Below are 15146 nucleotides of genomic sequence, written 5' to 3' on the forward strand. Positions count from 1 at the left end.
AAACCCAAGCCCCACATACTGAAAGTTTGAGATAGACTTTAAATATATATTTTATCATTCAACGTTATAAAAGGCAAGTGAAATTTTAATATGAAGTGTTACTTTCTTAAAATTATTTTGAAATAAAAGATGACTTAATGTAAAAAAAAGAAAAATTTGAAAAATTTACCTGTTACATTAATAAATACAAATTTAATAGCACTTCCCATTGAAATATCTAAAACAATTTTCCAAAGAGTTGAGATTCTAAAAACTAGTGGCTATTATGTCTATTACAGAATTATAGGTTGTTTGTAGACCTGTAACTGAGTGTGTGTGTGTATGGGGGTGGAGAGAAAAAGCTTAGGCTACAGAGCAAAACTTGCATTGAAAGTTGGGGTTGTGTACAGTGCAGATATGGCGGTCAGAAGACTAGGTCCCAGGGATATAGCTCAGTTCATCAGGCTTGGTGCAAGTGTCTTTACCTGATGAGCAACCCCAATAGTCAACAAAGGAACTGTGTCCACCTTTCCCATCCTAAATACATTAAGTTTATTCTGGTAGTTCCTTTTAAGTATCCTATCATGTCAAGAAAGAAAATCTTATAGCTCTCCAGGGTCATACTACTGAGATTTAGAGCAAACAATGTTTTACCCTACTCTACCCTTCAAACAGGGACCCCAGAACTCTGACTTTGTGGCTGAAGGATTTGTTCCTCTTTTTCTATGGCCTTAGTGAGGGAGCAGAACTAAGACAAGAGTGAAAGAAATGAGAACCAAGATAGAAAAATCTCAAAAACAGCAAAGAAAGAATGAGATGTTAACTCTTTCCATATGAATGTAGGAGTAATCTAATGTGCTCTTACTTAATGAAAGTAAACAGAGGGCCAGGGTGTGTAACATGGTCGTGGAGCAATTGTCCAGGATGTGTAAGCCTTTGGTCAGATCTCCAGAATCCCACAAAAACAATCAAAAAATAAATTGTCAAGGTATTCTGTGATGGTTTGCATATGTGTGGCCCAGGGAGTGGCGCTATTAGGAGGTATAGCCTTGTTGGAATAGGTGTGTCAGGATGGGCATGAGCTGAAGACCCTCATCCTAGCCGCCTGAAGGTCAGCCTTCCACTAGCAGCCTTCAGATAAAGATGTAGAACTCAGCTCCCCAAGCACCATGCTTGCCTGGATGCTGCCATGTTCCCACCTTGATAATGGACTGAACCTCTGAACCTGTAAGCCAGCCCCAATTAAATGTTGTCCTTTATAAGACTTGCCTTGGTCATGGTGTCTGTGCACAACAATAAAACCCTAATAAGACATATACTAAAGGGACTAGAGAGATGGTTCAGTGATGAAGAGCACTGACTGCTATTCCAGAGGTCCTGAGTTCAATCCTCAGCAACCACATGATAGCTTATAGCCACCATCTGTAATGGGATCTGATGCCCTCTTCTGATGTGCGGGTGTACATGCAGATGGAGCACTCACCCACATACATACATACAAACATACAAACATACATACATACATACATACATACATACATACATACATACATACATACATACAATCTTTAAAAATGTATTTGTAAAAAAGAGGATCTAAGTACAAATAAACAGTCTAAAGGCAAATAAAAAATGGGACCGAGATACAACATATATCTGTTATTCAGAGATCACAATCTGGTTCAGAGATTATTCTTTAACATTACTAACTCTTCATTTATTCATTTCTTTTCTCCTTTCCTAACCAATCTGGGTTATAACAATGAACGTAAACATTATGTGACAACATACAGTAAGTCCTCAATCAGTTCTCATCAGTGATAGGATATTCAAATAACTTTGTTTTTTAAGAGAAACATAGCTACTATCACAGCTAATAATATTTTATTTTTATTTTATGTGTTCTGCCTACATATGTGTCTGTGTACCAAATGTATCACTGATGCCTACTGAGGACAAAGAGGAAACACTGGATGCCCTGGGACTGGAATGAAAGATGACTGTCAACTGCCTCGTAGGTGCTGGGAACTGTACCTGGTCCTCTGGAAGTTTACCCCGTGCTCTTAACCCTGAGGCACCTCTCCAGTCCCCAATACTCTAGACTATGTACATTACTGTAGGACAGTCATGGCCGACTTTAGTAGCAGAGATTCTTGATCGCAAAATATTAAAAACTGTGGTTTTCATCTCAAATCTATTTCCTGCTCTCTACTTTGGCACTCAATATTTTATCTCAAGTTTCCATCTTGAATGTGTGAGTTATTACTGTGTCTGAGGCAAGAGAAAGATTCTTTTCCTTAGGCATAGAAGTCAGGTCCTGCTGATTTTAACAGTTAAGGAATGGAGAAAAAGACAAAAGTAAAAGGGTACACACGTAGGCATGTGCCTCCACTCCCAGGAAGCAGAAGACAGAGACAGGAAGACCAGTTAAGTCCCGGAATTCAAGACCAACTTGAGCAACACAGAAAGGCCCACTAAAGATAAATTCTAGGAGACTGGGCACACTCTTTCCAGTCAATACACACATAACACCACCACCACCACAAAAAGTTAGGGAATCAGTTTTTATCTTCTAGAATATTCTAAGTCAAGTTTAGAAAAAAATGAGGGTGGAGCAAGCTTACTCAGTGTTGAAGGGCTTGCTGGTGAGAAACAAGTTCCAGTGAGTGTCCCTAACTCCAAATACAAGGCGAAGAGCAGCTACGGAAGACACCTGATGTTGACCTCTGGCCTATACGTACAAAGTGTTTAAAAAGCTCTTTATTTTAAAAATAGACAAACAGACAGACAGATAGCAGAGTACACTGTGCTCCTCAGGTGAGTGCTAATTATGTGAGAATTCAGTTAAATACTGGAGCTGTGTTATCCATTTGGCTATTCCTTTCCTATGTGCTAAGTTTTAGGAATTCAAACAGTAAGTAGATATTGAAAACCTAATTTCAAATTTATAATCCTTTTAATGAAAATCCAAACTACTAATTTAAAAAAGTGCAACAATGAGACTGGAGAGGTGGACCTGGGTTTAAGAACATGTATTACTCTTCCAAAGGACTAGCACCCACATCTGATGTCAGAGTTGCTGGGTGCTTCAGGTCTGATTCCTCTGAGCACGTGTGCGCGCGCGTGCGCGCACACACACGCGCGCACACACACACACACACACACACACACACACACACACACACACAAATTTTAAAAAATGTAAACATTACTAACTTCACAAGATTTTGAAATGCAAAACCATCTGTCCATTGTTCTGTAAAAGAAGCGCCATGTCTAACTGTTGTAAAGTGCCCAAGGCGCAACCGATCTTGCATACTCTTCTCTCTGCTTGACAATTTTTCTTGTGTACTCTGAAAATGAGAAAAAAAAATCATCAATCATATTCATTCAAAAATTTCCATCAATCCAGCCATTCATTCATTAATTCGCTCATTCATTTATGAGACACGGTTTCTCTGTATAGCCCTGGCTGGCCTGGAATTTACTCTGTAGACCAGACTGGCATTGAACTCAAGAGATTCATCTGTCTCTGCCTCCCCAGTGCTGAGATCAAAGGCATGAGTCATCAGCACCAGGTTATTCATTCAAATTTTAAAAGCATGCCAAGAAAAGCAAGATATTGAGGGAAAAGAAAATTTAGTAATAACTCACCTTTTCAATAAGCAGTTTCTTGCTCATAGATATGCACTTATTTAATCGTTCTTTGTATTTTTCAAGTAATTTCTGTTGATCATCTATTTGCCGCCTGAGATCACAGTTGGCCTACATGAGTAGAAAACGAAAGGTTTAGAATCAGTGTGTATGAAAATCTTAGTGATTGTTTTGAATAAAGTTAAGTAAATAAGATAAATACTAAAAGTCTACTTACTACCAAACATTAACTGCATTGTAGAAGGTACAGAAAACTTATATACACATTCTGGATATTTATGTATATATTCCAAGGTATAAATTTTTGGCTATATAATCTGGATCTAAATTCAGTTCCCTTATTTGTAAATGGAGGAAGTATAATCTACCTCAGCTAAATGTTAAATGTGCTATACATCATATGTGTAACACATTTCAGAGGAAATGTGGATTTCTTCTTTCACACCACCAGACCTTCATAAGACACTGTCTCTGCTAAATGAACAGACAACATTGTCATCTGCTGACCCAGTTAACTCCTCTCACCACCCTCCCTTGAACAGGGAGTGATTCTGTTCATTCTGCAGGTAGCTATACACTCAAAGAGGAGACGTCTCTCTAACTCCAGGGAAGGTGGACTAGCCTACCTCTACAGGGAGAGAATTAATTTCTGTGACCTACTGAGATACCCCACTCCCCAAATATTCTGAATTAGGTCTGAAGGAAAGCCTATGAATTTCCCTTTCTCCATCAATGCTGCTGCTACTACCACTAAGAGCTAAGACCAACCCAATCATGCAGAAACCATGCTAATCCAATCATGCAGAAACCAAACTGTGTAATACTTTTAAAATGTTGGGAGAAAGTAACCGCTAACCTAATATGTCAAAAGCAACAAGATTAGCAGACAGATCCTCACTTTTAAACAGTTCAAATGAAGCCTCAACCTGGTTTGAGAATCAGTACTGATGTTTAACTTGAACAACTAACCTCAAAATTTCATTAGGATTCCAGACAGCCAAAACAAAGGGTACTTATTCAACTGCACATCAGGGTGTGCTCCCTCTGCTCTCCGTGTGTGTGTGTGTGTGTGTGTGTGTGTGTGTGTGTGTGTGTGTGTGTGTGTGTGTGTGTGTGTGTGTGTGTGTGTGTGTGTGTGTGTTGTCCTCCTCCTGCCCCCATGTGCTGTGTTTATGGGCAGGTACCATGTGTACCGTAAGATTCAATATAGAGCCATTGTAATTACAATCATTCTAATTCTCTTCTTGCATAAAATGAAAAAATGCTTACTTCTAGACTGATATGTACCTAGCCAAAAGAATAGTTCCCAGTTTCTCTTACAAAGAAATGTAAGTAAATTCAGTATAATATTCAAGAAGGATATACACAGAATTGTACCTTTTGTGGTTCTTTTCCCTGGTCTCTGCTTAGAACACAGACACTGTGACTGTCACTATTTTTATTTTGGACCCAAAGGTGACCTCCAGGATGGAAGCCATGCACTGAAGAAAGGAGGCAAGGTCTCGACAAACTGTGAGGCAATTATATCTAGGTTGCTGCCACTTCTGTCCTTTCTTAAAATACACTTCCACCTCATGTGAAGTACTGCTGTTTATACTGTGTCACTAACAAAGACAACTGCAAAATGCTAAAATAGTGTTTCAGGACTGATTCAGTAATATACAACAGAACACAGACATGGGAGAGAAGCGGGTGGACCGTATATGGAAATAAGATTTAATGGTGAAGCCTTAAGTATAAAAATAAATTTTTAATTCAACTGGATAACTGATTATAAGAAGAAATTAAAATGAACCCCTATTCCACACTTTGCTACAAATCAATTCTAGTGAGATCATGAAATTGTACAAGATCAAAAAAGCTTTTTTGCTCTTTTTTTAATTCTTTAGATTTATAATTGCATTTCCCCCTTCCCTTTCCTTCCTCCACTCTCCCACATATCCCTCCTCATTCTATGTCAAATTCAGGGCCTCATTCTCCTTTTTTTTTTTCTTTCTTTAGTATAGAATAGAGTTTATTCAGAGCATAGGGAAGGGGAAGTAGGGACCCGGCCATGAGCTCTGGAGAGAGAAGGTAGAGGAGAGCAGGGAGAGTGGAGGCAGGAAGGCAAGAGCAAGAGAGCCAGGGCCTCATTTGCTTTAGGCTCTTACAATCAGTTCTTTTGGTATCTTTGATTAATAATTTAGTATATACAAAGCATAAACTATAAATAGATAATTAATACATAAAAACAATCATCAAAAGAAGACAGTGTGATGTAATGAAAAGAGATCTCACAAAGGGGAAGAGGCCAACATTAAAAAAAAAAGTCTAAAAACTGAAAACTTAGGAACATCCAGTCTAATACAACGTGAAAGATGGCTAAGGGTACAGCCCATTAGCACTTGCCTAGCATATGGGCAGCCCTGGGTTTGATCACCAGCACCAATAAGTACATGAGCACACACAGACACACAGACAGATACACAGACAGACAGATACACAGACACAGACACAGACACAGACACAGACACACACACACGCCTATAAGGAAACAAAATGATAAATTCGTATGTCACTGATGCCGAGTGGTTTGCAGTAAGGGATGTGACAGAGTAGTGTCCCAAGGTTACAATGGCATCACAGGTGTTGATTATTAAGCTGTGGTGCTAGTGGTTCTCAATGCTGGTATGAATTGCAATGGTTAGTAGAAGCTTTAAAATTATCAACATCCAAGCTATATCACATCAATTTAATCAGAACTCCACAGGGGAGAATTTAAAACCAGTATTTCTATCAGATGACCCTAATGATATGCAAGGGAAAAGAAATCCTGCTTTGTGCCTCACTCACATTCTAAGTATACTATTGGGTATGTTTTTAAAATTTATTGTGTATGTGCATGATGTATGTATGTCTGAGGATGTGAATGTGTATGCCATGGTATCTGTGTGCAAGCTGCAACTTTGTGAAGTCAGTTCTCTCCTACCTTTACGTAGGTCCTGGAGATCCAACGTAGGTCTCCAGGATTGCACAGCAAACACCTTTATCTGCTAAGCCTTTGGCAAATAGCTTAGATTTATTTATTTACATATTTCCAGATGTACTTTATGTGTATATGAGTGCCTTTGTGGCATATATATCTGTGTACCACATGTATGAAGTGGCCAAATAGGCCAGAAGAGCACTTTCAAATGCCCTGTAATTGAAGCTACAGAGGGTCGAAAGCCACCAGGATACTGCACAAAAGCAGCAAGCTTACTTAACCACTGCACAATCTTGCCAATCCTGAGTTTATTTAAAAACTAAAGCGTCCATTAAAAATCCTACAGGATTTCATCCCATAGTAAGTCCATCCTTAATGGTATCTGATGTCAGGCAGAGAACAATAAACTAACAGGAAATGGGTTATCTAACTGGGAGTAGATGATCAAATAAAAAACTGTAAACCTACTACTACTTCTTCAACGATTTCTCAGACAGCTAATCAATTATTCTAACTTTAAGTGGATATTTTCAACATCTTTTATTTTAATTAGGAGTGTGTATACCTGTATATAGGTGTGCGCGTGTTTGCAAAGGCTAACAGCTGGGCCATCCCAAGCCCCTAAAGTGGATTTTCAATCACATACAAGAATTAGACAACGCTTATTGTTTTTAAACACAGAACATTCTGTCATATTTAGTATTTTCTCAATAGTCTAACTGCTGCCAAATTAAGTCCCACAATTCCCCATGAGATATTACTCACCCTGAGCAAATCATCTATCCGACCTTCCTTCTTTTCCAGGTCCTGATTTTTAGTACTTTCTAATGCTGCCAATTTCAGCATTGTAAGATCAGTCTAAATGAAATAAAGATTTTTTAATTATCTCTACTATATACATTATACATACATTAAGGCAGATTTTACCAATTTCAAACAGCCAGGAACAATAGTTTGTGGTATATAAAAAGACATCCCCAGACACCTTAGTGTAGTTTTAAGAGTCTGAAGTGTTAATGCTGAAAACCTTGTATACGATTTATTAAAGCTCATACACAAATGTCTGCACTATACATTGTGGAGTATTATCCTTAGCTTTGTAAAACCAGTTTTTAAACTGTTTATAACTGACAAGTAAAAACTACTTCTTTTTTTCTTTAAAGATTTTTATTTTATTTTACGTATGTGAGTACACTGTAGAGTGAGTACACTGTAGCTGTCTTCAGACACACCAGAAGAAGGTTTCAGATCCTATTACCGATGGTTGTGAGCCACCATGTGGTTGCTGGGAATTGAACTCAGGACCTCTGGAAGAGCAGTCAGTGCTCTTAACCTCTGAGCCATCGCTCCAGCCCCGTAAAATACTTCTATTTATGTGATAGATACGTTTTGATCATGCTGACCTTGAACTTATCGATCTGCCTGCCTCTGCCTCCAGAGTGCTGGGATTAAAAGCATGTGTCACCACACCCAGCTCACGCACAACAGCTTAGACCCAGAAAGACTAAAAGAAAATACACTGTTGGGAGCCAAGGTGTCATCACAGATCAAGTCTCCAATCCAAGTCTAAAAAAACATTAACTAGAAACTGGCACACGGAGGACGGACAGACGGACGGACTGTGGTATAAACTAGGTGACTGTTTAGTGCCAGAGCATCTGCCTGCTACTTGCACTGATTCCCAAATACAATCCTCGGCACTAAAAAGCAAAGCAGAAACAAAAAACCTTCAAAAACATGTGATCTATGGTCAAAACTCATAAAACTGACTATTAATAGTAATAATAATGACATTACTATATCTAAGTAACTTGATATAAGTGATTTTTCTAATGGTATAGACAGACAGACACTAAAATAACATTAGTATTCACTTATAACCAATAAAGCAGCAGCATGAAGATACCAAGTACATGTGTACTTGGATGCAGGTTCAGAACCATTCAGTGAGCAGCACTGACTACTCTGGTTGTTTTAGTGCCTGAAACACTTGCTCAAGTGTGTGACAAAGGGCAAGCTGGTGGTAAGATGGATGCTTCAGTTCCGCCTGCCCTGCAAATGTTTTAGTTTAGTAAGTCAGCTCTTATGTTTGATTTTACTTTACAATTATATCCAGAACAAACCAAAAACATTTTGTTAATACAATTGGTCAGAATTTTCCTAAAAGTCATAACAAAATGTAAAACTCTTACTTACTTGAGTGATCTTAAAGGATAACTGCTTTGGTTGTACAACAGGGTGGTCCCCGAAAGCTAATGCAGTAGGAGAAGGACTATTCGGTCGAACCTGAAAATTATGGTAAAATTTCTACCTCAGGTAAAAAAAACAGTTTCTACTCAGCAACAATTACTTAACATTTCTGAAAAATTTTATCTTGTAATACCTTTAAAAGACTTTTAATCATCATTAATTCATTCAACAAGAATTCTTGAGTATCTCCTGTATGAGACCCAGTGTGAATAACCACTCATTCCTGACCTAAAGTGGCTTCTACTCAGACCCACAAAACTTAATGCTTTATAAACAAAGTATGGCCTGGAACACAAATATTAAAAAGATTGTCCTACTAAAGGAACAAATCACTGAGCATGGTAGCTCATGTTCTTAATTCCACTAACTGGGAGGCAGAAGCAGGTAGATCTCTGTGAGTCCCAGGCTAGACATACAGAGACCCTGGAGGTGGGGGAGAGAGAAACAACCAAAAATCATACAAGTCTAGACTTTTTAGTACTAGAATAATAAAGCATGGTCATAAGTACTCTAAAAATCACACATTTATTAATGAATTTTATGGTTTAAATCTGTAAACAGGGATAGGCAACACTGTATCAGTTATATTAGCTTTCAAATTTGAGTCCTAAGCCTTCCTTTAAATGGCCATGTATGGTATCCCCAGGAACAAAATGTGTAAGACTTGACTAAGTATGTCTACAATGAGTAGAAGAGGATATAGTGAAAGGGTGCTTGAATAAGTCAGAGAAAGTTCCTTACCATCTTCAAATTACAGAAAGCCAACACTATTTTTCTGGTTAAATAGTCAACTTCCAAGTAAATGAAAAATAAAATTTAAGATGCAAAACAAATCATATAAAAACTGTGTCTTAAAATGTTAGAAACAAAAATGTTACAGGCTAATTCTAATAACTTCTTTCTATGTTGTACTGATCAGCCTATCTTTTTTTTTTAATTTCCTCTAAATGATTCATTATTTTTCCATGTTAAGAAATTTAACCAATAACAAAGTTAAAAATCAGAAAGTAGTAACTGTTTATCGTAGCCCACAGACTCTATGATTTTTTTTTTGGTAGCAAAGTAACACTAAATTCAATCAATGCAGGAAAACTTCGGTTTAAAAACTCACTTAAAAAAAAGTTAAGGAGCTCAGAACAGACATCAACTCTATAGTTGATGACTCTAATAAATTTTATTTATTGTATGTGTTTGGGTGTTTTGCCTACATGTATGTCTGGGTACCACATGCATGCCTGGTACCTGAGGAGGCCAGAAAGTGCTTCAAATGCCCTGGAACTAGAGTTAGAGATGTTCATGAGCCATCATTTTGAGTGTGAGGAACTGAACTTGAGTCTTTTGGAAGAGCAGCCAGAGTTCTCTTAAACACTGAGGCACTTTTCCAGGCTAGATCTTGAATTCCCAATTCTCTTGCTTCCATTTCTTTTAAGTGCTGGAATTATAGGCATACAACTCAATGCCAATATTCAAAAATAAAAGTTCCAGAAGAATCAGATCATTAAAGAAGATTCAACTATGTCACTGAAGTGATTTCCCTTTTAAACCATAAACATGACTACATAAAAGTATATACAAAACAAAACCAACACATTTTAAGTTATTCAATATGTAGAACCTCTAAGGCAAAAACAATGCATTAAAACCTTGAGTAGTAACAGCTTACAGATGAGGAGGGAGTGGAATGTGAGTGTGAGTTTTGCGGAGAGCGGATTGCTGGAGGTATGCCTCTTACTGGACTGGAGCCATTTCCACCTTGGTACTGAGAAAAGAAACGGGAAAGCACAATTGCTATTCAGACTTGGCACGAAGGAATTAATTCAAGTATATCTTATTTTATTTCTAGTGCAAGGGAGTGAACCCATGGCCCCACACAGATGGTCTACATCCCGGACCTAATTATACTTTGTTTCAGATAAAAATCAATCAGTAATTAAAACGAGTCCAGAAAAATCAAAAACAAGATCAGCTATATAAAACCCAAGACTATATCATATAACAAACGATGCCTACTTTATCTTCTGACTATAATTTGTTATACTGCAGTTTACTCAAAGACAAAAAAATCACCCCAAAATGAACATATTTGTTTTTTTTCTCCAAAGTTTAGCAGTTTTTCTATAAATTTTTCTTTTTTAGGAAACTAGTCTCTAATCTCAAAAGAATTTAAATATTTACATATGATTTTCGTAAACACAACTATTTTAGAATCATTATTCACAAGATCTGTTATGTTATCCAAATATTCAGTGCATTGTATAAAATAATTATATAGAACAAATCTTTTCCCTGTAACAAAAAAATCTTCACAAATCTCATTCTTTCTTATGGAATTTATGCCTTAAACTGCACAGAGAAGCCAATAACGTACCCCACAGTGACTTCTGTCTACCTGGTGAGTCTGTGCCAAGAACAGAAGAAAGCAGTTCACTGTGACGTGGTTCCTCTAGGAGTACAGTGTATTGTCCACTTCACCATTTATTAATTTTAACATAAGTTTGAGATGAACTGCAGAGATGGAAAATGGCTAGTGTGTTCACTAAACAACTTCCTGCAACCCAATAATTTTTCTTTATTCACTTTATCTAGGGCTTAGTTTATCATCAAGCACATAGTAGGCGTTCAAGAGAATATGATTATTTGAATTTATTCCTACCCAGAGCACAAATTCTTAATGATATTAACTTTGAGTGGCTTAACTAAAAGGGCAGTGGATAATTTGTGGGAGAAAGAAAGAAAGAAAGAAAGAAAGAAAGAAAGAAAGAAAGGAAGGAAGGAAGGAAGGAAGGAAGGAAGGAAGGAAGGAAGGAAGGAAGGAAGGAAGGAAGGAAGAAAGAAAGAAGCAAGCAAGCAGCTTTGGAGATGTTTTGGGTTGTCTAAACTTAGTTCTTGTCTTAATCGGCCAATCCTGCTCTTTCAAAGTAAAGACATCTTTTTTTACTGAAGAAGTTAATTTGTTGTTTTAATAAACAATCAATATTTTCACACAGAAATTGGAAACCAAACGTATGCAGAAGCAATGAAACAGTCTAGATTAAGAATGACTAAAAGCATGGCTATTTTTTCGAGGGCTTCAAAAGTCGCATCGCTATCTTTCTTTAGTCTCTATCCATAGGGCTCAGTGTTGGTAGGAAGTGGTAAGAACACAGGTTCTACCGTTATCCAACTCCAGGTAGCTACTTTACTTCTTTAGTTCCTCCATCTGCAAAAAGAACACTAATCGCTAACTTTACCTACAATATGGGTTTCTTAATCAAGAATATAAGTACTCTGAAAGTTTTTCAAGTTCCTAGGAAAGAAATATCACACAATGTTAACATTACTCTAAAAAGGTGACATTATTCTTCAGAGAAATGATTTCCAACTTGCAGAAGAATTACACTGGATTACGAACTAGAAATAATTCTGAATAAACTTACTTCAAAATAGTCGCTAATCTTGTGGCCACGCCCCCCAATACTTTTTCCTAAAATATAAAAAATAAAAATTGTATAGATTTAAGGGCCAGTCATAATTATCTATTTATTACATCAAAAAGAGAAAAGTGCCAAATTAAAATGTAACTTATTTAATTAAAAGCATATAAAACCATTTATTTAAGTGTGGCATTTTAATAAAGGTAATGATGAGTATTAATCTTTACAACAATTTTAAAATCTAATTAAATCACATTTTGATAGAAATATGCCAATTTATGGAAGTACTAATTGCTGAATAATCAAATAAATAGCATTAGGTATCCCGTTTCTCTCCCACTCCACTCGCCTTTCGTTGGAGAGGGTGCTAGGGATGAACACAGGGCTTCAGCTCTGCTACATGGTCACACCCTCAGCAAAGGGAATGTGATCTTTAAAACATCACTAATATTTCTTAATAACCTATTAATCCCAGAAAAGAAAAAAAAACCCAAAACTAAAGACAAATGGCAACTTTGCATCTGACAAACTAAACCACACTTTGTTAAGAATAATAACGAAAACCAGCTTTCATTGATACAATTGCAATCTAAAGTGCTGGGCAGATAACAACATGCTTATGATCAATGTTATTCTGTAAAATGTTTTGATTTTCTTTGTCTTTTCTTCTCTTTTAGTTAGAGTCTCACTATGTTTTCTAAAATGTATTTGCTGCAAAGTAACAGGATGTATGTTTTAACAGTCTACATTTTTAAAACTAGTCTTAAGACCATATCGATAAGGAGGCATATGACAGGTCACACCATTCTTTACATGTTCTGTCTTAAAATGCAGTCTCTCTTAGTTTTTAAGAATTTTTTTTTTTTTACAAAAATATGGACTTGGAGACAACAATTGCTATCAAAAATTTTTTGAACAACAGTTTCATATCAATTTATTTAGGTCAGACTAGATTGCAGAGACTTATCCCAAAGGAATGTTCTCTTTGTCTCTGTTAACATCCCTGAGAATTATAAAGAGATACCACCAGACTAAAGACAGAGGGTTCCCTACCTAGAAGCTTTTTCCCTAATTCTTTTCCTCTAAATGAACATAAATTTTTATCTGCTATATCCTTTCCCATATATGTGATATCTAATTTCAGGATATAACCCCACTTCCATTTCATCTTTCCCTGATTAGAAATTGAATTTTAACCAAGAACCATTCCACCAAGGTCCATTACTGTTAAGAAGGAAGTTACTCCACTGTTTGTTAGTTTCAGAGACAGACCTGATTTCCTAGAAGCAATAGTACTTCTATTATACATCACTGGTTATGGAGTGAAAATATGACTTAAAATAGTCATGAAGTAACAAAGGCGGGGGTTTGCTTCTGGTCAAAGGAAAAGCAGGATGGGAAACACAATAAGCTAGTGTCTCTCTAAAGCAAATGTTCAGTGAGGAAGAAATGAGGAGATCCCAATTTAGGCAAACATTCTCACCCAGAAGGTCAGACATTTCTGTGGGTGGTAGACCAGACAGAAAAAAGACCTGGGTTCATTTTGTATTAAATGTATTTAGTGTCTGGGAGTACATGGGTAGCAGGCACAGTGTACAAGTGGAGGTCAGCAGTCAACTTGCAGATGTTAGATCCCTTGTTCTGCCATGTTAGCTCAAAGATTGAACTCTAAGTTGTCAGGCTCAGTGGTAAGTGCCTTTAGCTACTGAGCCATCTTAATAGCACCCCACCCTGCTAGTTCTTAAGGACAAGCTAGCTAAACCAGTTTAGAAGCCCCACCTTCTGTAGGGGTTTACTTTTAAGATTTCCTGAGCCTGTTGCTGAAATGAGTTGATGTACCTTTACAATGAACTTACACGTCCACTAACCACAGGTTGGAGAGCCTACTCCAAGACAGAAGGAAGCAACTATAATGTGAGATCAAAGTCACTACACACCTTTAAAAGCCCCTAGACCAATCTGTTCTGTTTCCCAGACAACTACTATAGCACACAGCATATAGTGCTGTACGTGAGTGGTAAGGCAGTTCATGAGCCTAAAGACTGGCTCCAAAACATGCAGCCCCTATGTATACCCGACTAAGGAACCCAGGTTACCGTACCTCTTTCCAGGGCCCAAATTAAATAATACCAGTTTGTTATAAGAAATCATGTCTTCTAGGCTGCAGCGCTGACTCAGTGGTTAAAAGTGCTTAGTGTGTGATCATATGGATTAAAGTTCAGATCCCAGAACTGAAGGATCCCACCACCCACATAACAAGCTGGGCATCTTAATACACCTGTAACTCCAGCTCCAAGCAGGATGGGGCAGGAGGATTACTAGGGCTTGCTGGCTTCCAGCCTGAGCAAGAAAAATGGGCCCTAGGTTCAAGGAGAGACCCTACCTCAAAGAGGCAGAAAGTGACAGAGGAATCCTGATACACAACACTCTTTCTGGTCTGTGTACACAAGAACATATACACTCATTTGCAAGCACATATGCACAAGCACCACACATACACGTATACACACGCACAAGCGCACACACACAATTTTTTAAGAATAATATAATGAAAATAACTTTTCAGTTTATATCACAAAAAGTAGATATACAAGGATGAAAAATGGGCATAACAAAAAAACAGGTGCTTTAATGAGAATCTAATTATTCCTATAATTTTTTAAATGAAAAAAAGAGGATGGGTTGCTAGACTTAAAGTGAGATAGAATGAAAAACTGAAAGGAGAAAAAGAAATGCCTACCAGATTCTAAGCCCAAATAAACAATACGGAAATGTCAAAGCCACCAAACAGTAAGCATGAGCTGCCGACCCACAGTGCAAAGGCCTACGGTTTCATGCTCTCATTTCTAGGCAAAGTACAGTACTAAGCTATTATAATGCAAAGA

At 37.3% G+C, this 15146-nt stretch overlaps 1 protein-coding gene across 3 annotated transcripts in view; it reads right to left on the reverse strand.

Annotated features, from left to right (window-relative positions):
- The window catches only part of Tlk1 (tousled like kinase 1), a 120013-nt gene that overhangs the window by 29384 nt on the left and 75483 nt on the right, over positions 1–15146 (reverse strand). For all 3 annotated transcript variants that reach the window (XM_032903467.1, XM_032903468.1, XM_032903465.1), the window contains exons 5-10: positions 12265–12311; positions 10512–10607; positions 8795–8884; positions 7364–7456; positions 3634–3744; positions 3196–3332 (exon numbers count right to left, since the gene is read on the reverse strand). In XM_032903467.1, coding sequence (XP_032759358.1) covers positions 3196–3332; positions 3634–3744; positions 7364–7456; positions 8795–8884; positions 10512–10607; positions 12265–12311 — 574 coding nt within the window. The remainder of the gene's footprint in view (positions 1–3195; positions 3333–3633; positions 3745–7363; positions 7457–8794; positions 8885–10511; positions 10608–12264; positions 12312–15146) is intronic.

The sequence above is a fragment of the Rattus rattus genome, chromosome 5 (assembly GCF_011064425.1).
Source record: "Rattus rattus isolate New Zealand chromosome 5, Rrattus_CSIRO_v1, whole genome shotgun sequence".
Taxonomy (NCBI): domain Eukaryota; kingdom Metazoa; phylum Chordata; class Mammalia; order Rodentia; family Muridae; genus Rattus; species Rattus rattus.